This window comes from Morus notabilis, unplaced genomic scaffold, assembly GCF_000414095.1.
Source record: "Morus notabilis unplaced genomic scaffold, ASM41409v2 Scaffold195, whole genome shotgun sequence".
In the NCBI taxonomy this organism is placed as follows: Eukaryota; Viridiplantae; Streptophyta; class Magnoliopsida; order Rosales; family Moraceae; genus Morus; species Morus notabilis.
Window position 1 is genome coordinate 227,386 of NW_010360717.1, and position 26,482 is coordinate 253,867.

Below are 26,482 nucleotides of genomic sequence, written 5' to 3' on the forward strand. Positions count from 1 at the left end.
TGTACTAAAAGTGACCCAGGCAGCCGTCTTTGAGAACGTACTAAAAGTGACTCAGGCAGCCGCCTTTGATAACGTACTAAAAGTGACTCAGACAGCTGCCTTTGATAACGAACTAAAAGGGACCCAGATAGCCGCATTTGATAACGTACTACCAAAAAAAGGCAGCCCTAGGAAGCCGCATTTGTTAACATTTTATTGTTAAAAAAAACATATGTTATATTTTAAAGATTAAAAAGTAAAATGTTATAAGTAGTATAATTCAAAAGAAATTTGCGTAATTAATTTTTAAAAAAACATACTGTATCGTAGTTTTTGATGCCATACAATTGGCATTACTTTAAAATGTAGATCATGACGCACTTAAATTAATTCTTAAAATAAAATAAAAAACTCGTTGTGCATAATTTTATTTTAATTATCCATATGACTTCTTAAAAATAAAAATAAAAATAAAAAAAATACTATTTTACTACTATACCCTCTGCTCCCTCCCTCTCCTCCGTTCTAAAACCTCACGTCTCCCTTCTTTTCTCTCTCTAAACCTGCCGCCGCCAGGGACGCCTCCAGTCTCCGGTCCACCATCTTCATCTCTCTCGCGATTCCACATGCGATTTCAAGGCTCAACGCCTTGGCCGACTCGCCTCCTTCGTCTCTGACCGAAACGAATCCCTAACCTTCTTACGAGCTTCACTCTCATAGGTATTTTTCGATTCTCTGCAAGCTCTACTATTCGCATCCCTCGCTTCTATAAACCAATTTTACGAGCATATTATATATTTCACGTCTAATGCTATTATCTTGCTCGATATTTTGCTTATCTGTTTATACGGTTTTTGGCCTTCGGCTCAGTAATTTGGAGATGTGGAGGCAAATTTCTGTTGCTTCCATTTGGTTTCTCTAAATTATCAGATTAAGATTATGGGGTTTTGTAAATTGCGCGTTCCTGTTTTGTAAAATTTTGCTTTCCGTTTAGTGGAAATTGAGAACAAGTTTGAATTATTATTATTATTATTATTATTATTATTTTTTGGTATTAAAAGGAAGAAACTTTGGGGGATTTTGTTTGAGACTTAACTCCCATTTGGCGTTTTCCTTTTCGATGTGGACTAGGGTTCCCATTACATTTACAGCCAAACTCAGAAACACAAACAACAAGGGTTCCCCTTACATTTACAGCAGCAGCAGCTATTCTTCTCCGGTTTCGCTGCTCTCGTCTAAGAATCTGGTAAAGTTCTCGTCTTTGATCTCGGAATAATACTTTCCGTTCACGCCCTAATTCGCACAAATGAAATTGGGGGATATAAGGGTAGAGTTCTGCTGAGTTTCAAAGAAACCCCCGAGGAAGTAACGTCACCTTCGATTGCTCTCATTCTGGTCCTGCGTTCCTGAGTTTTAAAAGGTCTCTCTCTCTCTCTCTCTCTTTGATTTTATTGAAACTTTCGATACGTTTGTTTGGAAAATCTAAGAAATTCTCTCTTTTTAGGTGTATCATGTAACCTTAATTCTTCCATATATGAATCCTTTGAACTGTTTCTTTATAACCTTTGTGGTGGTTTTTCTGTCTGTCTAATCAATTTTGTCTTCTCTTCTGCCTGCCTATGGAAAATATACTTTACCTTTCAAGCCTTTACTTTATCTTGAAAGTTGTGTTCAACTCTTGTTTGGTGCTGAGTGATATCTCCGATCTCCCTTGATTGGAAGTGATTCTATACGTTTCTAACGCAGCATTGCTTTTAATCACTAATTGGATCCTCTCAGTCTTATCTCATGGATTTACAAGTTTTTTTTTTTTTATCATCGCTTGTTCATATATTGCTTTATTTTAAGAATTTGTTTTTGACATTCAGAAGTTTGTTTAGGTAAATTTGTTTCTTCTCTGGGTAATTCAATTAGAGTCTGGTACTACTTTGCATAATTTGATTGTTTTAGTATGATGTATTGATTATCTTCCCGTTACTTTAGAAAGTAGTGAAGTTCTACAATTTCTTTTATGTTTTCCTGACTAATTTATTTCTATACTATAATAGTATAGTAGTATCGATACTAACCTGAATATGTTATAGATCAAGTGTTTGTATTAAGCACTGTATGAATGGTTTTTGATGATTTGTATAGATTAGGATTATTTTCCTCTTTCTCTGTTTGGTAACTAGATTTGGTTGGAGCTTCTTCTGTAATCCATATGTATTCCCACTATATGGCATTTTTTTTCTTGAAATAGCTTTGAGTTTATTTTATTTTATTTTATTTTATTTTTCTTGTTTCCAGTTAGTTTCTACACTTGTTGCATTATGCCAAGGTTTTATGCTTGTTCCTTTTACCTAATTGATTTTTCCAATTGACTCAGATTCTGCTACATATGTTGTCTATCTGTATGAATAACCTATGTCATTGTCTTGTATCATAGTTATACTTTACTCTTAGATTTTCTTTGTAATATTACAACTGATATTATTCTCGTAAGTCACCATTTTCTTTTGTCAGTGTAATATTCTTTCCTCTAGAGTTTCACTAGTCTCTTCATGTAAGAGTTTAAATAGTCTCCCTTATGGTTGTTTCAATAGTTCTTTCCTTAAAGTTTTACTCATATTTTCTAGTTATTATGATGAAAACTTATTATCATTATATTTAGTTCTTATCATTAAATAACAGAAAACTTCGTGATTTTCTAAATGCTATGTAAGAATTAAGCAAGGAGAAGAATAATCTTTATACTTTCTGTCTTATTTCAGAGAAAAACGTACAGGGATTAGCAAGGAGAAGAATAATCTTTATTCTTTTTGTCTTATTTCAGAGAAAAACGTACAGGGATTATATAGGCCAAGGAGGCCGAATCTCTTCCCTAAACTAAGGAACAAAATCTGTAAAAATAAGGAAACAGAAAAGTCAACTATTCTCTAATATTTTTCTTTCCTAATATCCGGTGTACAACTAATCATACCCGGATTACACTTATTCTTTATTCTAATCCCTAATTTACCGACACTCCCCCTCAAGTTGGTGCATAGATATTGATCATGCCCAACTTGCTTACAAATGAGTCAAAAAACTGTCTCTGTAGCCCTTTGGTGAAGATGTCTGTTATTTGTTGCGTGGAGGGTAGACAAGGCACACAAATGACTCCATCTTCAAGTTTCTCCTCTATGAAGTGCCTGTCAATTTCTACATGCTTCGTTCTATCATGTTGAACTGGGTTATTATCAATGCTGATAGCCGCCTTGTTATCACAGAATAGTTTCATGGGAAGTTCTACTGGTTTACAAAGTTCTTCCAGTATGCTTTTTAGCCAAAGTATCTCGCAAATCCCTTGAGCCATTGCCCTATATTCTGCGTCTGCACTACTCCTAGCCACCTCACTTTGTTTTTTGCTTCTCCATGTTACCAAATTTCCCCACATAAAGGTACAATATCCAGAAGTGGATCTTCTATCTGTCACAGAACCTGCCCAGTCTGCATCAGTGACACTTCAATTCTTCGTTGGTCACTCTTCTGGAAGAATAATCCTTTTCCTGGAGTTCCTTTTAAATATCTCAAAATCCTGTAAACTGCTTCCAAGTGTTCTTCATAAGGAGCATGCATAAACTGGCTCACCACGCTAACAGCAAAAGAGATGTCTGGTCGAGTGTGGGATAAATAGATTAATTTTCTCACTAGACGTTGATATCGACCAATATCAACAGGAACTCCTTCCTTAACCTCTCCAAGCTTTGAATTAGGTTCCATTGGAGTGTCTGAGGGTTTACATCCACTCATCCCAGTTTCTTCTAAAAGATCTAGAATATACTTCCTTTGGGAAATTACAATGCCTTTTTTTGACCTAGCAATTTCCATTCCAAGAAAGTATCTGAGGAAACCTAGATCTTTAATCTCAAATTCAGCTGAGAGACTTTTCTTCAATTTATCCATTTCTTCAGTGTCATCACTAGTGAGAATGATATCATCCACATAAACAATCAAGACTGCAATTTTGCCTCCTGCAGAGATATTCATGAACAGTGTATGGTTAGACTGCCCTTGTAGGAAACCTTGAGACTTTACAAACCTTGTAAACCTGTCGAACCAGGTTCTTGAAGACTATTTAAGTCCATATAAAGACTTCTTTAACTTGCAAATCTTTTTTCCGAAACTTTTACTAAATCCTGAGGGAGCCTCCATGTACACTTCTTCTTCTAAATCTCCATTTAGAAATGCATTCTTGACATCCAGCTAATATAAAGGCCAATCCAGATTAACTGCAGCAGAAAGTAACACTCACAGTATTCAACTTAGCAACAGGTGAAAATGTTTCTGAATAATCAATACCATAGGTTTGTGTAAACCCCTTTGCAACCAACCGAGCTTTGTATCTTTCTAGAGATCCATCAGAGTTGTATTTCACAGTGAACACCCACTCACACCCAACTGGTGTTTTCCCTTTTGGAGGGTCAACCTTTTCCCAAGTCTTGTTCTTCTCAAGAGCCCTCATCTCCTCTAGGACTGCCTCTTTTTATTCAGGAACTTCTAGAGCATCCTGTATATTCTTTGGAATGACAACATGAGACATTTGAGGTAAATGCACGAAATGATGGAGACAGACTCTCATAGGATAAAAAGGTATACACTCACACCCAACTGGTGTTTTCCCTTTTGGAGGGTCAACCTTTTCCCAAGTCTTGTTCTTCTCAAGAGCCCTCATCTCCTCTAGGACTGCCTCTTTTTATTCAGGAACTTCTAGAGCATCCTGTATATTCTTTGGAATGACAACATGAGGCATTTGAGGTAAATGCACGAAATGATGGAGACAGACTCTCATAGGATAAAAAGGTATACAACGGGTGTTTTGTTCATGTCCTAGTGCCTTTCCTAAGAGCAATGGGAAGATTTAAATTTTCATCCGACTCTTGAACAAAAATTTGCTCAAAAGACTTTGACTCAGTAGGAACATGAATAGACTCACCTGATTGGATCTCAACCTCTGGATTTGTCCTCAGTTTGGATTCTTGGCCATGCTGCAAGTTGTCGACGTTTCTCTATTGTCCTGGATACTTCCTTGAATAGACTTTCCCTTTATAGCGATGTCCACCTTGCCTCGCACACATCTCGCTTCCTTCTTGAGTTTGATTTTGTAATGGCACAAAGGGTTGACCCAAATTTTCATTATTTGAGACATCTCCCTTTTCAATGTTTACCATGATTTCAGATTCCTTGTTTAGTGGTTTCGGATTCTTCATTTTTAGTTTTCTTAGGTAAAAAATCTTCCAATAACCAATTAAAAGTCGAATCTTCACTAGATGTCTCCCCCTGAAGATGAGGTGCCATGAAGAAAGGTTTATTTTCAAAGAAGGTGACATCCATGGATATAAAAAAAATTTTGGATGTTGGATCAAAACACTTGTAACCTTTTTGATTTGAAGGATAATCAACAAACACATTTTCTTGCCCTGGGATCAAGTTTTCCTCTATTGATATCATGAATGTGAACAAATGCAGTGCAACCAAATACTTTAAGGGGAAGATCATATGAAAGCCGAGAGGAAGGAAAGCATTTCTGAAAGCAATTCAAAGGGGTTTGAAATTTCAAAACTTTTGAAGGCATTCTATTGATCAAATATGTGGATGTTAGGACCGCTTCACCCCATAAATATTTAGGAACATTGTTGGAGAGCATTAAAGACCATTTTGGAGACCTAGTTACCTCTAGAAGATGTTTATTTTTCCTCTCAGCTACTCCATTTTGTTGTGGAGTATTGTTGCAAGAACTTTGGTGAATAACACCATTTTCCACGAAAAAATCCCCTAGAATCTCATTGAAATATTCTTTGCCATTGTCACTTCTGAAGACTTGAACCCGTGTTTGAAATTGTATTTGAATCATTTTATAAAAATTTTTAAACACACTCTCAGCCTCCGATTTTTCATGAAGTATAAACACCCATGTAAGCTGAGTATGGTCATCAATGAAAGTTATGAACCATCTTTTTCCAGTTATTGTTTTTATTCTTGAAGGTCCCCATACATCACTATGAATTATAGTAAAAGGTTTTGTGGCCTTATAGGGTTGTGTTGGAAAGTAAGATTGACGGTGTTTAGCAAGTTCACAAATTTCACATTTAAATGAAGATGGATTTTTATTTAAAAAATACTTGGGAAACATGTCTCATAAAATAGAAACTTGGATGTCCTAACCTAAAATGCCATAACATAATCTCATTCTCACTAGGAATTGAAATAGAATTGAGACAAGCTTTCTGGGATTGCCTACTCAAGTCTTATCCATCTTCAAAGAGATATAAACCTTCAACTTGCTTAGCATTGCCAATCGTCTTCCCCGTGGTCAAATCCTGAAATTAACAACCGGAAGAAAAAAAGTTAGCCTGACAGTTTTGATCGACGGTTAATTTACTGACTGATACTAGATTACAAGACAACTTGGGAACATGAAGAACATTATTGAGTGTCAAAGAAGGAGAGACAACAATTGATCCTTTCCCGGCTACTATTGAGAAAGAACCATCAGCTATTTTTACTCTTTGATTTCCTGCACAAGGGTTATATGAAGAAAGCAGTTTTGAAGAACCGGTCATATGATCCGTTGCTCTGGAATCGATTATCCAAGTCTTTTGAATTGACACTAAAACGGGACACTACTAGATGATTACCTTTCTGAACCAGAGAACAATAAGGGTTTGAGTTATTGAAATTTTGAGACTGAAGAATTTTACAGATTTGCTCTATCTGTTCCTTTGTGAACGGTTGCACTCCAGGGGAAGTTTCGGGCCTTGATTCTGAAATATTAGCTTGAGAGGCACGGTTATCTCCAAATGGTTTTTTCTTCCAATTGTTTGGTTTACCATGGATTTTCCAACATGTCTCCGGAGTATGCCATGGTCGTTTACAGTAATCACACTAAGGCTTCGTTTTGCCATTCTTCTTCTCTCCCTCAGCCTCAGTTCCTCTGGATACAAGAGCAGAGCTTTCCACCTCCGGTTCACTCTTCCCAATCATCACTTTTCGTCTCATCTCTTCTCTCCTAACTTCAGAAAACACTTCATCCAACTCTTGGTTTAGACCTGCAAGAAAGACATAAACACGATCGTTTTCTTCCCTCCTTGTACCGGATGCTATCATTCGGACACTCCCACTCATCTTCATAACAAAGGTCTAATTCCTGCCATAAGGTTACTAGTTCATTATAGAACACAATAACATCTCTATCTCCTTGTTTGGCCTTCCATAGCTTGGTTTTCAACTCAAATATCTAAGAAGAATTCTCAATATCTGAGTACATCTCCCTTACTGCCTCCCATATTTCCTTGGCTGTCGGCAAAAACATATGAGGTTTTCCAATGGCTGGTTCCATTGAGTTAATTAACCAGGCCATGACTAGGGAGTTTTCAGACCTCCAAGTTGCCATATTCCGATCACCTGCAACCGGCCTAGTAATTTCTCCAATCAAATAACCGAGTTTACCTCTACCATCAATAGCAAGTTTCACCGATTGAGCCCACTCCAGGTAGTTCCGGCCATTTAATTTATGGCTAGTCAATTGGAAGGACACGTTTGGACTGAAGAAATCTTCAGCACTGTTCTTTGATCCGCCATTAGCCGCTAGCCCTCTTGCTCCTGATTGCACATTCTCGGTTGAAGTCCCATCACTCGTAGCGCTCGAGCCATCACCAGCAATGGAGGAATCCCTTTTCTGGCCGGTCATTGCCAGTCTATAATTCATTTAGGTTGCAGAAAAAAAAATTTGACAGAATGAGGTGAACGGCTGCAGGAGGAAGGAAGGAAAAAAAATTCAAGGAAAGAGCCGAGGCTCTGATACCATGTAAGAATTAAGCAAGGAGAAGAATAATCTTTATTCTTTCTGTCTTATTTCAGAGAAAAACGTACAAGGATTATATAGGCCAAGGAGGCCGAATCTCTTCCCTAAACTTGCTCCTGATTGCACATTCTCGGTTGAAGTCCCATCACTCGTAGCGCTCGAGCCATCACCAGCAATGGAGGAATCCCTTTTCTGGCCGGTCATTGCCAGTCTATAATTCATTTAGGTTGCAGAAAAAAAAATTTGACAGAATGGGGTGAACGGCTGCAGGAGGAAGGAAGGAAAAAAAATTCAAGGAAAGAGCCGAGGCTCTGATACCATGTAAGAATTAAGCAAGGAGAAGAATAATCTTTATTCTTTCTGTCTTATTTCAGAGAAAAACGTACAAGGATTATATAGGCCAAGGAGGCCGAATCTCTTCCCTAAACTTGCTCCTGATTGCACATTCTCGGTTGAAGTCCCATCACTCGTAGCGCTCGAGCCATCACCAGCAATGGAGGAATCCCTTTTCTGGCCGGTCATTGCCAGTCTATAATTCATTTAGGTTGCAGAAAAAAAAATTTGACAGAATGGGGTGAACGGCTGCAGGAGGAAGGAAGGAAAAAAAATTCAAGGAAAGAGCCGAGGCTCTGATACCATGTAAGAATTAAGCAAGGAGAAGAATAATCTTTATTCTTTCTGTCTTATTTCAGAGAAAAACGTACAAGGATTATATAGGCCAAAGAGGCCGAATCTCTTCCCTAAACTAAGGAACAAAATCTGTAAAAATAAGGAAACAGAAAAGTCAACTATCCTCTAATACTTTTCTATGCTAATATCCGGTGTACAGCTAATCATACCCGGATTACACTTATTTCTTATTCTAATCCATAATTTACCGACATGCTACATTACTCAACTTTCCTCACAAGTCCAAACAAAAAAAAAAAAAAAACTTTTAAGTTACTCTTTCTCATCTTCATAATTCTTTAAAATACATTTTAATATCTTTTTAATGTTAAATCTTATTACTATTATCCTGATTGCAGATGTCAGTTAATGTAGACAGTTACTTTTGAATAGTTATTCTGGATTTTATGAAAGTTTTTGAGAGAAATTCTTATTATTATTGTATATTGAAGGGTAAAGAATACATGACAATATAAAGGAAGAGGAAGGCAACAATCCTGCCAACTCAATTCCTATAATTAAGACAAATAATCTCCAAATAAAAAAGGCAATCAGATAAAATAGGAAATAAGCTAACAAGTCAAATTTACAAATAAACCCTAAAATCATTATGCAATTATTCTACCTAAGACTAAATCAGGAAACAGATTCTTACGAATCTGTTCCTAAGAAAATAACCTAATTCCGCACTCCCTCAAGCTGGGTAATAGATGTTAATCATACCCAGCTTGGAACTTAAATCCTCAACATTACCCCTAGGAAGGGCCTTCGTGAGGATATCTACAATTTGATTTCTGGTAGGCGTGTAACAAAGATGATGATGTTAGCCTCAATCTTTTCTTTGATGAAGTGACGATCTATCTCGATATGTTTAGTCCGATCATGATGAACATGATCCTTAACAATGTTGTTGGCTGCTTGATTGTCACAAAACATCTTTAGAGGTCCTTCATTTGAGAATCTTAACTCTTCAAGTAGTTTCCTCAACCACATTCCTTCACATATACCAAGAGCCATAGCCCTAAATTCAGCTTCAACACTACTCTGAGACACAACTGACTGTTGCTTGCTTCGCCAAGTGACCAAATTTTCCCAGACATATATACAGGCCTCGTTCATTTCACCGATTCGAGTTTTTAATTCTAGTTTTGTTACAGTTAAAAGCTCTTACAAACATTCACATCTAACTTTTTTGCTACAGTTAAAAGCTCTCACATAAAGTCACATCTCAGCTCGAATTGAAAACTCGAATCAGCGAACTGAACGAGGCCACAATAACCAGTGGTGGATCTCCTATTTGTGATAGACCCAGCCCAATCAGAATTAGTGAAGATCTTAACCTCTCTATTTTCCAGCTTCTTGAAGAATAAGCATTTCCCGGGGTCTTCTTTAGGCATCTTAGAATTCGATATATTGCTTCTAGATGTTCTTCAGTTGGGTTGTTCATAAATTGGCAGGCAACATTGACTGAGGACTAATGTTAGGTCGTGTGTGAGAGTTATATCAGTTTTCCTACCAAGCGTTGATATCTACCTTTGTCAACAGAAGCACTTTCTTTTCTTGCTCCCAATTTTTTACTTGAGTCCATGGGAGTGTCTAAAGGCTTACATCCAAGCATACTAGTTTCTTTAACGAGGTCTAGGACATACTTGTGTTGAGAAACAAAGATTCCTTTTTTGGACCGAGGAACTTCCATCCCTAGGAAGTACTTAAGATGCCCCAAGTCTTTCACTTCAAATTCTTGAGCTAAGAATTGCTTGAGAGCCTTTATTTCTTCTTCATGATCTCCTGTAAGCACAATATCATCAACATAGACAATTAGAATGGACCTTTTACCTTAAGGAGATTGTTTGATGAAGAGAGTATAATCAAATTGGCATTAAGAGTAGCCATATTTCTTCACAGCTCTCGTGAATCTGTCAAACCAGGCTCTAGAAGATTGTTTGAGTCCATATAGGGATTTTTTTGAGTTTACACACCTTGTTTGTATTCTGTTTAGTCTTAAACCCAGGAAGAATTTCCATGTACACTTCTTCTAAATCACAATTGAGGAAGGCATTTTTGATGTCTAGTTGGTGAAGAGGCCAGTCAAGATTTGTAGCAAGAGATAATAAGACTCGAATGGTGTTGAGTTTTGCAACAGTGGCAAATGTCTCTTGGTAGTCAATTCCATAGGACTGAGTAAACCCCTTTTTTGCTTCCAACCGAGCTTTAAATCGATCTATGCTTCCATCTACTTTATGTTTGATGGTGAAAATCCACTTGCATCCAACAGGTTTCATTCCTCTGTGTAGTTCTGATAATTACCAAGTTCCATTTTTCTCAAGTGCCCGAATTTCTTCTTCTATCGCTGTTCTCCATCTTGGTTGTTTCAGAAGTGTTGATGGGTATTTCGGTAGTAGCAAGTTCAGTGACGAAAGCACAATACTCAAGAGATAGAGCTCATAAGAAACAAATTTAGAGATAGGATGTCGGGTACAAGACCTGACACCCTTCCTTAATGCAATAGGCCAACCAAGATCATTGTATGGCATCTCAAGAGGAGTTAGTTTATCAGAGTTACCTGGACTTGGTTTAGATTCTTAAGTGTGCACAGGATGTGTATGCGGCTCTGCTTCTGAGTGTGAAGGTGAAGGAGGGATACTTTGGCTGCATATGAGACTTCGAATGTTTTGGAAGCTCAGATGAGGGCTTCTTGTAGGTGAGACAGTTTCAGGAGTTGGGGAATCTAAGGGATTTCTTGTAGGTGAGACAGTTTCAGGAGTTGGAGAATTTGAGGGATTTCTTGCAGGTGAGATAGGTACGGGAGTTGGAGAATCTAAGGGGCTCAAGCGAGATGAGAAAGGTTTGGGAGTTGGAGAATCTACAGGACTCAAAACAAGTTTAGGAGTTGGAGAATCTACGGGACTCAAGAGAGAATTTGAGGAACTTGAGGGAGTAGAATGAATGAAAGGACTCGGACTCGATTGACACAAATTTTCCCAAAACTGATATTCATCTTGTTTGGACTCACTTTCCCCCTGAATGTCAGTTTTGGGGTAGTATGATTGATTTTCAAGGAGAGTCACATCCATAGAAGTGAAGAAGCGTCGTTTCTTGGGGAATAACACTTGTAACTCTTTTGTGTGGATGAATATTTGAGAAAGACACATTGTTCTGACTTGGGATCCAGTTTACTTCTTTGGGATGGACTAATATGAACAAAGGCCGAGCATCCAAAAACTTTCAAAGGAAGTGTGGAAATGAGTCGAGAGTTGGGAAAAAATTCGAGGAGCGCCTGACACGTTGTTTTGTAGCCAAGAACCTATGAGGGCATACAATTGATAAGGTAGGCTGATGTGAGAATTGCTTCTCCCCAAAAATTATTTAGGAACATGTGGGGTAAAGAGTAAGGATCTAGCAACTTTTAAAAGGTGTCTTTTTTCTTTCTGCCACTCCGTTTTGTTGGGGTGTATCAATACATGAGCTTTTATGAACAATCCCTTGATTTAAAAGATAATCCCCAAGATGGGTAGCAAAATATTCTCTGGCACTATCAGTTCAAAAAATATGAATTTTGCTTAAATTTGGGTTTGAAACATCATGTTGAAGTTTTGAAATATTTTCCCAACCTCAGATTTTTCTCTCATTAGAAAAAGCCAAGTAGCTCGAGTATGATCATCCACAAATATCACAAACCACCTAGACGCGATTATATTCTTAATTCTAGATGGTCCCCACACATCACTATGAATCATTGAAAAAGGTTATGAAGATCTGTATGGAATGCTAGGATATGAATTGCAAACATGCTCAGACAACTGACACACTTCACATTGAAATAGTTTCGGATTTTTATTGCCAAAAAGAGACGGAAAAAGTTTAGCAAGATACATGAAATTAAGGTGACCAAGACGAAAGTGCCACATCAGTATTTCACTATCTTTATTTTGATTAGCATATGAAGTAGACAAACTTGAAGTTGTTTGCAGAGGCACACAGATTGCTGAATGAGCTTGTCCTTTTCATTTCAATCTCAAGGAAATAGAGCTCCGCACACATTCTAGCATTGCCAATCGTCCTCCCTGAATCCAAGTCCTGAAAAGCACATGAGGTGGAGGAAAATTGAGTGATACAGTTTAAGTCTTGAGTGAGTTTACTTATAGAAAGTAAGGTACAATCAAGGTTTAGGACCAAGAGTACTGTATCAAGAGTTAATTCTTTTGAGATGACCGCAGAGCCTATGCCTGCCACCTTTGAAAGAGTCCCATCAGCAATCCTAATTGAGACATTGTGGGAACAAGGAGAATAATTGCGAAGCATACTATCATTCCCAGTCATGTGGTCTGAAGTCCCTGAGTCAATAATCTAAGAACTCGCTTTTTCTTGTTTCACAGTTAAGACGTTGAGAAAATTACCTTTTTGAGCAAGTAAACCGGTTCCAATAACAGTAGATGGCTGACTTGGTTAGAGAAAATTCTTTTCATTTAATTTATGACTGGTAATGAGAAGATGAGTGCTGTCCATTCCCTCATGATTGTTTAGACTAATAGTTTCTTGATTGGGAGCGGCAGTAGAGATTTCTTTTTCGGTGGCCATTCCGGTTGCTGGGCCGTATTTTGGCATAAAGAAAGGTTATGATTTTGGGTTGTCGAACCAAAGATAAGAGCAAGGCCAAGAATGGACCAGCTCTAATGCCATCTAGATTTTAGGATTGTTTTTGAGAGAAATTCTTATTATTCTTGTATATTTAAGGGTAAAGAATACATGACAATATAAAGGAAGAGGAAGGCAACAATCTTGCCAACTCAATTCCTATAATTAAGACAAAAAAATCTCCAAATAAAAAAGGCAATCAGATAAAATAGGAAATAAGCTAACAAGTCAAACCTACAATTAAGCCCTAAAATCATTATGCAATTATGTTGCCTAAGACTAAATCAGGAAACAGATTCTTACTAATCTATTCCTAAGAAAACAACTGTAATTCCGCAGTTATTAAAAAATTTTCCCTCTGTTTCATTCTCAAACGTTTTAAAAAATTTCCCCTTATTAGGATAACTGCATTTCATTAGTTACTTTTATATTTCAAAAGTCTAACTGTTTTTATATCTTATCACAACTAGTCTTATTTTTATTACTGGTTTTTAGTGGTTTTGATTCCCTAAGTGTCTTACCTATGTATTAAAAAGAGGATGGTAAGGAAGGCCTCTCTTCCTTACTCCCTCTTACATAAATAAAAAAATAAAAAAATAAAATATAATTATAAAGTAAATAAAAAAATAAAATCAACCTTGGTTGAATATTGCAATCCTCTACTATGCTAGTAATTTAACTGCGGTTTAGCATTCAACTTTGGTTGAATATAAATCCTGATATCCTTATTAACATTTTGCTAACTCATATTCCAAAGTCATCTCAATCCTATCTTAATATGAGATAAGTTCATCCCTTTTGTTTTCTTAAAATTTCAATAATCTAGTTTTTTTTTATACTTTTTCATAGATGCCTTTTGATCTTATGGTCTTTATGTCTTTATTCTTCTTCTAGGCAGTTAAAAAAATCTCATGTGTTGTTTTCGTAACATCACGTGATTTATTCTTACTTGCTCTTTGGATAGAAAAAGACATTATTTGGTTGAATTTCTTTCCACCATGGATTGTGTTGATACTTTCTTTCTTCTCAAAAAATATAAATAAATAAATAAATAAAAAGAAGAAACTTTTTCCCCCCACAATATGCCTATCCATCGGAAAATTATGAATTTGTCCTATCAACTGAGTGTTGACTACTTTTTGCAGTGACTGAGAATCATAATGGCGTATTATAAAGGTCGTGATTTCATGTTCTGCGACTTGTGTGGAATGATGCTATCTCTCACTTCGACTAAGTATGCCGAATGTCCCTTGTGCAAGCATAGGCGAAATGCAAAAGGTATGGGAAATTGAGTATTTAATGTTGTTGATGATGAATCTTGAACGTATACACTTTTCACAGTGAATGAAATAAGGCGATGAATTCTTTTCAAACATCATATGAGTCTCTCTCTCCCTTCCTTTTTTTTTGTTGGTCAACTAATGAATTCTTCACTTCTAACAAGCTGCTATATGCTCTTCAATACAAGTCTAAAGAATTTAACATTTTCTATAAAGGTTTTTTATAGGCATGTGGTATATTCAGTTAACTATTTCTATTATTAACAAGCACCCATCACTAAACATCCATAAAAGTTGATCCTTTGTGTGTTTTATCGTTTCTGATTAATTACTTATTTTCACTAGATTCAATGCTACGGTACATATTCACTAGATTCCGGTACATGTACTCAGGGATATCGAAATTCAATGTGATGGTATTAAAATGTTTATTTGTCTTGATAGTTTTGATCGTTTTAAAGTTAAATCATGGTATGGTGTGTGCACATTCTATACTTCTCAAACTTTGGTGCAAGGAGAGAGATGGTCTCCCTTCTCTCCAGAAGTCTAAACGTTCGTCTGTGATTTATAAGTCTTTTATCATGAATTCGATTACTTCCAATCACTTCAAACAGGAGTTTAGGATTAGTTCGAAGTATTTTACAATCACTTTAGGCCAATTTCGGGGTTATATTTAGTTTGCGGAGGTCAAGCAAAAGCAAAACCACAGGTTCTTTCTTACATGCTCCATAGATGCTGCTTTTGGTTGAGTGATACACGGGAGATTTTCTGCAATTCAGAAGCTGGTTAAGGTTTTAAATTCAAGTTCACCAATTCCTCAATGACCTTATTGGTGGAGATTTTAGCAAATGCCAAAGGCAAGTTTCTAGAATGAGGATTAAAGGGGGCGTAGTTGTAAATTTATTTCTATCAAGTGATAGAAACAAATCTGGTTGGTCGATCATGAATGCCATGCTGGATGCACTGTTGGGGAGAGATTTTGGCGGTTCATCTTCATCTGGAAGGTGGAACAACAAGGTAGATTTGAAAGGGGAGGCTTTAAAGGAGGCAGGAAGATCCAGGTTCACAAGAGATAATGTTGGTAATCACCAAAATTGGAAGGCAGTCCAAGAAGTTCATCACAGAACTTTCCCTCCATGGATTCAGGGTAGAGAGTTTCAGAGGTCAATCCCCACAACTAAGAACGAGGTGACAGATCTGATCAAGTCCTGGAAAACGGCGGTGGTAGTTTACAGGAAGAATGTGGAATCAGAGTGGGAAGTCATTGAAGAATTACTTAGAAGCAAATTGGAGCGGTCAACCGAGTTAGTTCCTCTGGCAACTGATAGGGCAGTTACTTGGTGTAGGGACGAGTTGGAGTGAGGTTCGTTGTTGACAGAAAAAACTTTGTTTTCTAGGAGTCCTGTAGCCATAATGAAGCCTTGGTCTTTGTTCTCTCATTGGGAGGTCATTCAAATTGAGGCTAGAAATAGTTGGATTAGGATCAGTGGCGAAGCTGCCAGGATTTAGTTCAGGAGGCAAAACTAAGAACATGAAAAATATTAAAAACCCTTAAAATATCAACTCCAACTATTAACTAATTGGAAGCGTGTATTACACACACACATGTTTAGTTTATTGAATTTGTTGCTTAAATATAAAATTTTGTGAAGAGTTCCCCCCCCCCCTCTTTTTTAGTTTTCATTCGTTAGTTCACAAGAAAAAATGTAGTAGAATGGATGAAATGAACATTGTCAATCAAAATATGTTTCGGGCTAATATTATACATGTATAGACAAGCATAGAACATATTTAAGTAATAAACATTTTAGTGGGCAAAATTATTAGAAAGTACATACGAAGATCTAATAGTTGAGTGCTATAATAAAAAGAATGATTAAGCAGGGACACATTTGAAATAAATATTAGTTGAATAAGGGCAAACTAGAGAAGAAGTATTTATGAGAAAACAATAATTGATAGGGTTGTGTGGAAAGGGATACATTTGAGGACCAAGGTCTTAAAAGGCGGAATCGGGCCTTAAGGCTTTTTGCCTGTACGAGGTGAGGCATGAGCCTCAAGGCGCTTTGAGGCGAAAGCCTCAAAAAATGCCTATAAAAAATTTAGGAAAAAAAAAAATACTAACAAAGACTGAATCCATACTTAATAATCATTAAAAACAAGAAATTTAACCAAACATCCACATATAGAGAAGTCTATTTCACTACTAGAAGCGTAAAAAAGACTATAATTATCAAATCCTAATATCATAAGGTTCATAATGCACTTCTAAAAGCCTAATCTCCCAACTCATCAATCATCATCACTACTAAGAGAAGAAGAAGAGTGTTTGCCCGTGCCAGGAAGGAGGAGAGACGACTGTGCAAGTGGCTGGCTGCTTCTTTTGTTATTAGGGTTTTTTCTTAGCCATTAAGGGCCTGGATACTTTGGGCTTTTTAAAACTTTTGGGCCAGTCTGTTAAAATAACCCGCCAGAAGACCCTTTGCAGAGAGGCGGATGCCTCACTAACCGCCTGAGGCGCCGCTCAAAGGCGTGCGCCTCTGGCGCTTTTTAAATCCATGATTAAGATATTGAATCTTTGTTTCAAAAAAAAAAAACGAAGATATTTAATTGTTGATCATTATTTGGCTGAGCGAAGAAAAGGGAGAGGAGAGAGAGAAACAATGTAATAGAAGGGAGGAGGCAACCATTCTCTGATTTTTCTTTGGTTCTTAGTCAACTCTGGCTTCCTTAAAAGTTTGGTCCCAACATCAATTAGGTTAAAAGAACTAAAAAAAAAAAAACACTCAAAGTAAGAGGCGTTAGCCTCATGCGCCTCTTGAGGCGTAGCCCTGAGGCATGGGCCTCACATGAATGAGGCGTAAGCCTCATTCCCCTACCCTCAAAGCATAAGCTTTGAGGCGTTTTTTCAGCGCCTCGCCACAAGGCGGGCCTTGAGGCGTAAGCCTCAGGCGCTTTTAAAAACATTGTTGAGGACAATTATATTAATGGGTCATTTAATAAAAGTTGTCTTGTTTGAGATCACTTCATATTGATAAACACCATATGAAATTAAATTTAGTAGACATATTTAACTTTGGTTAGTAAGAGGGGGGCAAATATGAAAAAAAAAAATTTGAAAGACTATATGCATTTAAAGTGAAAAGTAAACTTTAGGGGCCTAAAACGACTTTGAGGGGCTGCCTTTGAATATGTGGAACTATCACGTTTTTAAGTTATAGGCGACACTTGTGGTGGTCTTCTAGACATTGCCAAGGAAACCTTAGATCAATCTTTTCTTTTATTTGCCAAGATAAAGATTAGAGGGTTCAAGGAAGGTTTCATGTCGCCAACTTTGAGCGTCCATGTCAGGGTTAAAGGATTTGTCTTAGGCTGTTTAACTTGGAGAACAATAACCCTTAGACCATGATGTCTAATGGCAGAACAAGGGGAATGCTTTTCAGAAGCATTGAAGAGAATTCTGGAGTGGCGAAAGAAAGAAGGGTTGTGAGATAAAGGACCTTGGTATCGAGTCTGTGAGCCGCGACAGTGACTCTGTTGAGGAGATCAGAACCATTGGCACCAGGACAGAATTTCTGGTGCTTAGAAGTTTAAGCTTCAATGTAGTCTGCAAAACTCGTGAAGCTGGAGACAAAGAGTGGTTAGAAAAAACTGACATGGCATCTACCTCGACATGGATCCCACGTGGCAAGCAAATGGGGGGAACGTGGTATGCACTCCAACATTTCGGCCCAAGTGTCTTCATTCCTAGAAAAACCACCACTTTCAAGAGAAGCAAAAGGTTCTAGGGAATTCTTGGGTCGGCAGCCAATCAGTTTCTGCTACCAATTAAAAAACGGAGTATACTAGTGTCCTATAAATTCGAGATATTGGGTGAATCAATAGAGGATGAGATACATATTTGTGATGGGCCCGGTCTGATGTTGGGCCTATACTTGGGCTATTTCAGTGGATCAGAACTTAGGAGGTTGGAGAAAGGTAGCTTTTGAATCACTGAATATTAAAAAAACCAGGCGGGCCTTAGTTGGAGGCCCAAACACCAGGTAGAGTTTATTAGAGCCAAAATAAAAAGATGGGAGGATGAGTTCCAAAAGAAAAATTCGAGAGTCCTGTTCTACACTATTCCAGCGAAAGAGAAAGAAAAGTATTGTGTTAAACCGTTTCCTTTATTTTATCTTCATTCTAGACAACCAAAGAAGAGCATCGTAGGGGTGGACGGCTTAAGAAAAGAATGAATTACTGACGTTATGTCAGAGGAAGAATCTGCGGATTTTGAGGGAGAATTCGATATCCTACATCACAGAATTATTTTGTCTGATGAGGATAATAGTTTGCGCTCTCTTCTTTCTGTTCTTCGGATAATAACAATGGTGGGGACTCTTAAGAGGGGTTTGTGGGGATTGAAGAGGTTAGATATCTCACCACTGATGATGATCTAGAGAAGTTAGCTGTCATGAGCCAGGATTGTCACAATTCTAGTGAACTTTATGAGGATCAGGTTTTAAGCCCTAATGTTGTAAATCTTTCCTCTCTAGCTTCAATGGCACCATGTGAGTTGGGGGGCCAATATGGAGGGGTTTCGGGTGGACGAGGCAATGGTGGGGAGTGGTTTGAGAATTGACGGAGACGAAAGGGATTCAAGTACGGGAAGGGTCAGGCTATTCCCAGAGGATGATAATAAGCTGTTATTAGGTTTGAATCAGTGTTCAATGTCGATCGAAGGGAAGAAAGTGGAGTGCGTTAAAATCAGGTATTTGCTTTAGAATATGCAAGTCAAATTATCAGAACCTTAAAAAGGTTCGAAGGAGAGTATAGATGGTGCAGCCAAGTCGGTTAGCAGCAAGGGCCGATAGAGGGAGATGAACTTGGAATTTAACGTTCAAGATGACAAGAGCGTTACTGGGGCATTGGAAGTTTATAAATGAAGTTTATGTCGTGGAACATTAGAGGCAGGAATTCCTCGTTAAAAAGGAGAGGAGTTTAGGAGGTAGTGTGCAGGGAGACTTTGGACGTGATGATGATTCAAGCAAAGGAGGGATGGATAGAAGATTCATGGGGAGTATTTGGCAATCTCAGTTTAAAGAATGGGCTTTGTTGCTGGCTGTGGGTCCTTCCGGGGGCGTTTTAGTAGTTTGTGATGTTAGACGAGTAAAGGTGGTGGAAAGTTTACTAGGGGATTTTTCGGGTTACTATTAAGGTTGAGGAGGGGGGATTTTGGTGGCTTTTGTGCGTTTATGGTCCTAATCATTACAATCAAAGAGGGATGTTTTGGGATGAGTTGGCGGGCCTTTGGAGTTTATGTGGGCAAAGATGGTGTGTAGGGGGTGATGTTAATGTTGCTCGTTTTCTATCAGAGAAGAGTGGCATCAATAATCTGACTAGAAGTTGACAGACCCGCCTTTGCACAATGCAAAGTTTACATGGTCGAGTTTTAGGGAGTCTCCCATTTGTTGCAGATTGGATCGGTTTTTGCTTTTTGAGGGCTAGTTGGAGTTTTTCCCTTTTGGGCGTCAAGAGGCGACAGAGCAGTTTTAGATCATTGTCTCGTTCTCTTTCACACAAAACCACCGAAAACAAAGACTTGATAACACTTGGCTCGAAAACAAGACTTTGCTAGAAATTTGAAGTCTTGGTCGGAGGAAGAGGAGGTCAGGGGGTGGAACGGTTTCAAGTTATGAGGAAGTTGAAGTTTTTAAAGGGGAAAGTGAAGAGTTGGAGTTCGGAGGAGGCCAATGCTATTCGAGTGGAGAAGCATAGAGTTTTAAAGAGGATTGAGGAGATCGATCTACTTAAAGGGGGCCTGATTGGACAGCCCTTTGCAAGAGGAAAGGAGAGAGTTAAGGCAGTGTTCTTTTTCTTATTATTGAGGAGGATAGGGCCTTGAGATTGAAGTGTAAGTATACTTGGGCTTAGGAGGGAGATGCGAATACAACGCTTTAACATAGGTTACTTAGTGCAAGGAAAACACGAAATACGATTTCAAAGTTGGAGAATGAAGAAGGATCTATTGTGGAGGATGAGGAGATCACACAGCTGACAGTGGCTTCCATGAGAAACTTAATGAATCTTCCGGAGGAAATTTCATTGGTATTGACGATTTGAATTGGACCCAATCTCAGTTTTGGCTGCAGAGTCTTTAAAGAAGCCATTTGAAGAAGAAGAAACTACATAGCAATTTTTAGTTGTGACAGGAATAAGGCCCCCGACCCGGACAGGTTCACACTTTCCTTTTATCAAGAATTGGGATTTTATCAAAAGCGGTGTTTTAAAGACCTTTGAAGAATTTTGGAGAGCAGGGATTATTAATAATATCACCAATGAGACGTACATTTGTTTAATCCCGAAAAAGTCTAGTGCCAACTGGTGCTACTCAGTTGGTAAGGGTGGGGTGGGTTTAGGGGAGAGATCCTAGACTTGAGTCCTTGGAGAAGTTAGCAATGTATCCAAAAAAGAAGAAGAAAAATTCCCCAAAAAGCCTAGTTTGCATTGAATCAAAGATTCCAGGCCATTAAGGGGGCGTTTGGTATGTAGTAATCAATAGGAATCAAATACTTGGGAAAGTGATGGTAGGTAATATGATTCCCTAGAAATCTACATTATCATGTTTGGTTATGCGTAAGAATCTTTTATTAGATTGCTAGGAATGTTATTTTACGGTGTTTGGTTGTGCATAGTAATATAATGTAATTTTTTCTTATAAAATTAATTTTAAATTGTTTTAAACAAATTAAATTTTATTTAATTGAGTGATTATAATTTTCAATTATAATTTTCACACCTTAGATTTAAAAAAATATTACAAAGAATAAATATTATAAATTTTAATAAATTTGGTACCAAATTTTAAAAATTATGAAAAAAGTAAACAAATAAACTTAAAAAAATAAACATATGACCTTAATGGCTTTTACTCCCCCCTCAAATTTAAGACGTTATTCTTTCTGGGTCTTGATTATTTATTCTGGGTTGCAATAGATAGTCTGACTCATGGTGGAGTTGTGACAATGGTGAGGTTGTTACTGGTGTCTGGGTAGTGGTGGGGCTGCAATAGTGCGACATGGGGCTGGGACTGTGTGACGGCGACTCTGAGTTGTGGTGGGGTGGTTTGAGCAGGACGCTGAATGTCGCTGGACCTCTAGTGGGTGGTTGGCCTGCTGAGTGACTGGGCAGAACATGGTCAGTGGTGATGGTGGTGAGATTCCCATGATGTTGAGATTTCTAGGAATTTGAATAACACCTTGTTGGGTGTTATTCATATTACCCCATTTTGAGGTAAAATGAATCCTATGGGATTCACTTTCCCGGGAATGTAAAAATGACAATTCTTGTACCAAACATAGTAATCCTGTAGATTCTCATTCCCACCCTTAAGATTAATGTATACCAAACGCCCCCTAAGTTTCGTGTTGAGTTTGTACAAAATCGTTTCAAAGGTTTTGTCAAATAGGCTTAAGGATGTTCTTGAGGAGACTACTTCAGAAGTTCAAGGGGCTTTCATTCCAGGGAGGCAGATATTGGACTTGGTTTTAGTGGCAAATGAGGTGGATCTTTGGGTAGAGAGGGGATTGTGGTAAAAATCGATTTTGAGAAGGCCTATTGCCATGTGGAGTAGAAGTTTTTGGACTCCGTGATGGAAAACAAGGGGTTCGGGGCTTGGTGGAGAAAGTGGATTATGGGCTGCCTCAGTTCAATTTCATATTCAGGGTGATTAATGGCAGGCCTAGGGGCAAGTTTGCAGCTTCCAAAAGGCTTAGGCAGGGGGATCCGTTGTCCCCACATTTTTGTTCATGCTCGCGGTGGATGTTTTAAGGAAACTAGTTGAGAGGGCTGTTGAATTTTAATCAAACCACTTTCCGTTGGGAGATCATGTATCAAAATTAGCCAACCGATACACTATTTTTCAGTTCACTGGATGAGGAGAGTTTGTCAAATTTATCGTCCATTTTGTGTATATATATATATATATATATATATATATATTGCTTAATTTCAGGTTTAAGAGTTAATCTGGACAAGAGCATAATTTTGCGAATAATTTTCTGTGTGCAGGCCGAAGGAAGTTGTGGGTCTGGGTATTAGCAATATTAGGAAAAAAAAAAAAAAAAAGTGTTGGCAAAATGGCTATGGAAATTTTCGTAAGAGACAGAATCACTTTGGCATAGGGTCATTATAGGGAAATATGGGCTAGCTGAAAATAAATGGGACTCTGGGGCCGTGTGTATATATATGTGTGTGTGTGTGTGTGTGTGTGTGTATATATATATATTTTTTTTTTTATAAGAAACAATAGAATTTTATTAAAAAGTCAAAAAAAAAGGGAAAGTACAAAAGGGGACAAGGAGTCTCGCAGAACAAAACACGAAAGAAAATCTAACAGAAAACTAGTGTAGGACTAAATCCCAACTCCTAGGAAAATCTGAAAAGGAGAAGGCATGGAATCTTTTAACTTGATACAACCACAATGCCACACAAAATTTAACTCTGTCCCAGACTACATTAACATCTCCCTCTAAGTCTTCAAAAATCTGGTTCTTCCTCTCTAACCAAATAGCCCTGAGAGTGTTGCTACGTTCCAAAGCTTCCTCCGCCTATTATTGAACAAATCACCATTGAAAAGGTCTGCAGCTGATCTTGGAATCACCCAAGGAACTCCAAACTTGTTTAGAACTTGGAACCAAATGCACAAGGAAAATGGACAATGGAGAAAGAGACGGTCCAGAGTTTCACCATTTCTTTACATAGGACACCAACCATGAAACAATAATAAGTAAGGCTTTCTTCTTTGTAACAAATCATTTAGATGCCCTTAGAAGTCAATCCAGTCTGTTGCGGATGGTTTTTTCCCGTGTTAAATGGAAGGTAGGCTTGGGAGAGATTGTCAGAAGACTCTTGGTGTGAAAATAGACCTCTAGGTTCAAGATTTCCTGCTTTATATACAAGGTTTAAAAGGCGGAATTGGGCCTCGAAGCGTACGCCTCGAGGTGCTTTGAGGCGTAAGCCTTAAAAAATGCCAATAAAAAATACAAAAAAAAAACTAGTAATGAAAACTAAATCCACACTCAATAATCACTAAAAACAAGAAATTTAACCAATCAATCCACAAAAAGACTAAGTCTATTTCAGTACTAGAGGCAAAAAAAAGACTACATAGTTTATCAAATCCTAATATCATCAAGGTTCACAATGCACTTCTAAAAGCCTAGATCTCCCAACTGGTCAATCATCATCCCTACTAAGAGAAGCATCAGCCAATTTAAATCTCTCATTGTCCACAAATTCTTGACTGTCAGTGTCATAATCAGTTTATCCACTCCTCTTCCTCATCCTCTTGCACGGTCTTCTTGCCTTTATCACCTAATAATCAAAATTATACTCAGTTATTATCTCTAATATGATAATTGCAGTAAATAGTAGATAAGAAAGCTCTATTTTTGTTTTGCTTTTCCCAAAATTAAAAAAAAAAAAAAAAACCAGAAATCAAGTTAAGAAAAGAGATTCGAATAGAAATTACCTGCTTGAAGAGTCCATTGAATGCTCTTTTGTTTTCACCTTGGATGATGCGAAGAAGGTTGTTCACTGTTGTTGGCTTGTTGCGAAGAAGGACAGAGCGTGATATGGCGAATGAGAGGAGGAGGCAGCCACTAATTTGTCTGGTTAGGGCTTCTTTTTTTTTTTTTTTTTTTTTTTTTTTTTTACTGATCAAGGGCCTATTCAATTCGAACCTCATTAAGAGTTAGGGCCCAGCATCAATTTGGGAACTCCTTTTGGAAGAGGCGCATGCCTCAAGAACGATTTGAGGCATAGCATGAAAGCGTACGACTCACTTGGATGAGGCGTAAGCCTCATTGCCAACACATCAGAGTGTAGTCTCTGAGGCCTTCTTTCTGCACTGCCACGAGGCGCGCCTTAGTAACGTAGTTTATATGGACTTTCTTCTCTCCTTGATCAGCCAATCGCGAGTTTTGCTCTAGGTAATGATTCATGGGATTTTAAGTTCGTTAGGAATTTGTCGAATAGAGATATGAGGGAGGCCTCGGAGCTAATTGATGTTTTGGAGAGAGTTAATGTTAATGGTGTGCTCCAAGATAGAAGGGAGTGGATAAATGATTCCAGTGGTTTGTTCACTGTCAGATCTTTCTTTTCCGATCTGATTACTGATTCATCAGTTCAGCGGTTCCCCTTTGTTTAAGAACATGTTCCCCTTTGTTTAAGAACATTTGGAAAACTAGAGCCCCTATTAAAGTTCAAGTCTTTTGCTGGCTTCTTGCTCTTAATAAGCTAAACACTCACGACTCGATGCACCGCAGAAATCCTTTTATTTCAATTTCTCTAGGCTGGTGTATTTTATGCAAGAACGATGGGGAGACAGCAAATCATTCCTCCACTGCCCTTTCTCTCAACAGATTTGGTCTTTATTGCAGAAGGAGTTTGGGTTCCTATGGGACACCCCTAGGAGTTGTGCTGAGTTGCTTGTATTTTCCCCCCATAGAGCCTTAGTCACAACTCACAGGGGCTCAATCTTGTGGAGGGCCACTATACTAGCTATTTGTTGGGGCATTTGGTTAGAAAGGAATAGCAGAATTTTTGAGGATGCGGGGAAGATTCTTGGTGTCATGGGACAAAATTAAGTATTGGGTTTCATTATGGGTTTATAGGGACAGAGTTTGGTTGGCCAATATTTTCAGATTTTGTTAGGAATTGGGCTCCTTTCTTCTAGTTTTTTGCTTCTTTTTATTTCCCTCTGTATTTTTGGAGTTGGTTTTGGTGAGGAAAACTCTTCCTCCCGTTTCATTGCTCCTTTTTCTAATAAAGTTTCTGTTTCAAAAAAAAAAAATACACATATAGATATATATATATATAAATATGTGTGTGTGTGTGTGTGTGTGTGTGTGTGTATTATGATATGGCGTTGTATTTGTGTTGTTTCCTGCTCGAGTCTATGTTCAAATGTTACAATCTCATAAATATCTCCGGCAAAGTTTATATTCTTTTTCTTATCATAATTCTTAGACATACTGAGATCACAATTGCTGTCTTCAGATATTGCTGGAAGAGAAATATCTTACACAGTCACTGCTGAGGTATGCCTCTTTACACCCCTTTTTGTTGGATAGTTGATTTGGATAAGGTTGATACATAATGGCATGCCTTTAATAATAGCTGCCTCTCTTGGATGCTGATAAAACTACTTAGTCATAACATCAACGCCATGTAATTTTTACATCAGTTAGGAAGTTCTATATATTTGTTTTGTGTTTGAACGCACACACACATACATATAGGAGGAAGATGAAATTCAAGCTGAATTGGGACAGCTGTGGCTCAATCTAATTCGAGCTTGAAAAAGTTGTACACACTGGAACCAGGCTATTTCTTATGAAGATAACCGCAAGTAATTTTTTGGCCGAACAGCCAGATTATTAGGCTGCTAGATATGTAGGTCTTACATAATAAGTCATCGTGTTTTCTTAGCTATAAGATATGTAAATACGTACATGTAATTAATTAATTGCAAGTAAAATTAAAACTTTGGATTCTTGATCCTTTTGGAATTTTCAGCAAATAGTTGATCCCGTCGATTGATTCTTTCATACCCTACTCAAACATCTGACCCTCGTTTTATGCAGGATATAAGAAGAGAGCTAGGCATAATAACGATTGGTGAAGAAAAAGTGGAATTGTCAAAGGTAGCTGAACTCTTTTTGCAACGTTGATGTTAAGGGCATGCTGTTTTCTATTTGGTGGAAAACTTATAATCTTGTCTTTTCAACAGATTAAAAAGAAATGTGAAAAATGCGGACACGATGAAGCTTCATATTATACTAGACAGGTTTCAACAACCGCACTCAATATTTTTCCAATTTCCTCTTGGAGGATCATTGTCGTGATTTTGTTTTCCTTCCCTTACAGATGAGATCAGCCGATGAAGGGCAAACTACTTTTTACACATGTACCAAATGCCTGCATCAGTTTCAGGACAATTGACTCACATTTGTGAGGCAGGAGGGTTTATTGTTCTACAAGACACAAAGGCAAAATTTTTGTATCACAGGAGATGTATACACTATCACGCCTTTGTTTTTTTTTTTTTTTT

The 26,482-nt window shown here is 37.8% G+C and overlaps 1 protein-coding gene across 2 annotated transcripts; it reads left to right on the forward strand.

The window, feature by feature from the left end:
* The first annotated feature begins 498 nt into the window (after positions 1-498).
* Positions 499-26,482, forward strand: LOC21399081 (DNA-directed RNA polymerase I subunit RPA12). Of its 2 annotated transcripts, none has more exons than XM_024165052.1 (8): positions 499-699; positions 1,111-1,225; positions 1,306-1,399; positions 14,254-14,386; positions 25,429-25,469; positions 26,016-26,075; positions 26,162-26,218; positions 26,299-26,482. In XM_024165052.1, the coding sequence occupies exons 4-8, from the start codon at positions 14,269-14,271 to the stop codon at positions 26,371-26,373; spliced, it is 351 nt and encodes a 116-aa protein (XP_024020820.1). In that variant the 5' UTR covers positions 499-699; positions 1,111-1,225; positions 1,306-1,399; positions 14,254-14,268; the 3' UTR covers positions 26,374-26,482. The 2 variants fall into 2 exon arrangements, with proteins under 2 accessions (XP_024020820.1, XP_024020821.1); XM_024165053.1 differs by having other exon boundaries at positions 1,311-1,399.

Coding starts and splice junctions, on each gene's coding strand:
- LOC21399081 (XM_024165052.1), top strand. CDS start 14,269: ATGGCGTATTATAAAGGTCGTGATTTCATGTTCTGCGACTTGTGTGGA. Junction 25,470..26,015: donor CTTACACAGTCACTGCTGAG/GTATGCCTCTTT, acceptor CGTTTTATGCAG/GATATAAGAAGAGAGCTAGG. Junction 26,076..26,161: donor AAAAAGTGGAATTGTCAAAG/GTAGCTGAACTC, acceptor TCTTTTCAACAG/ATTAAAAAGAAATGTGAAAA.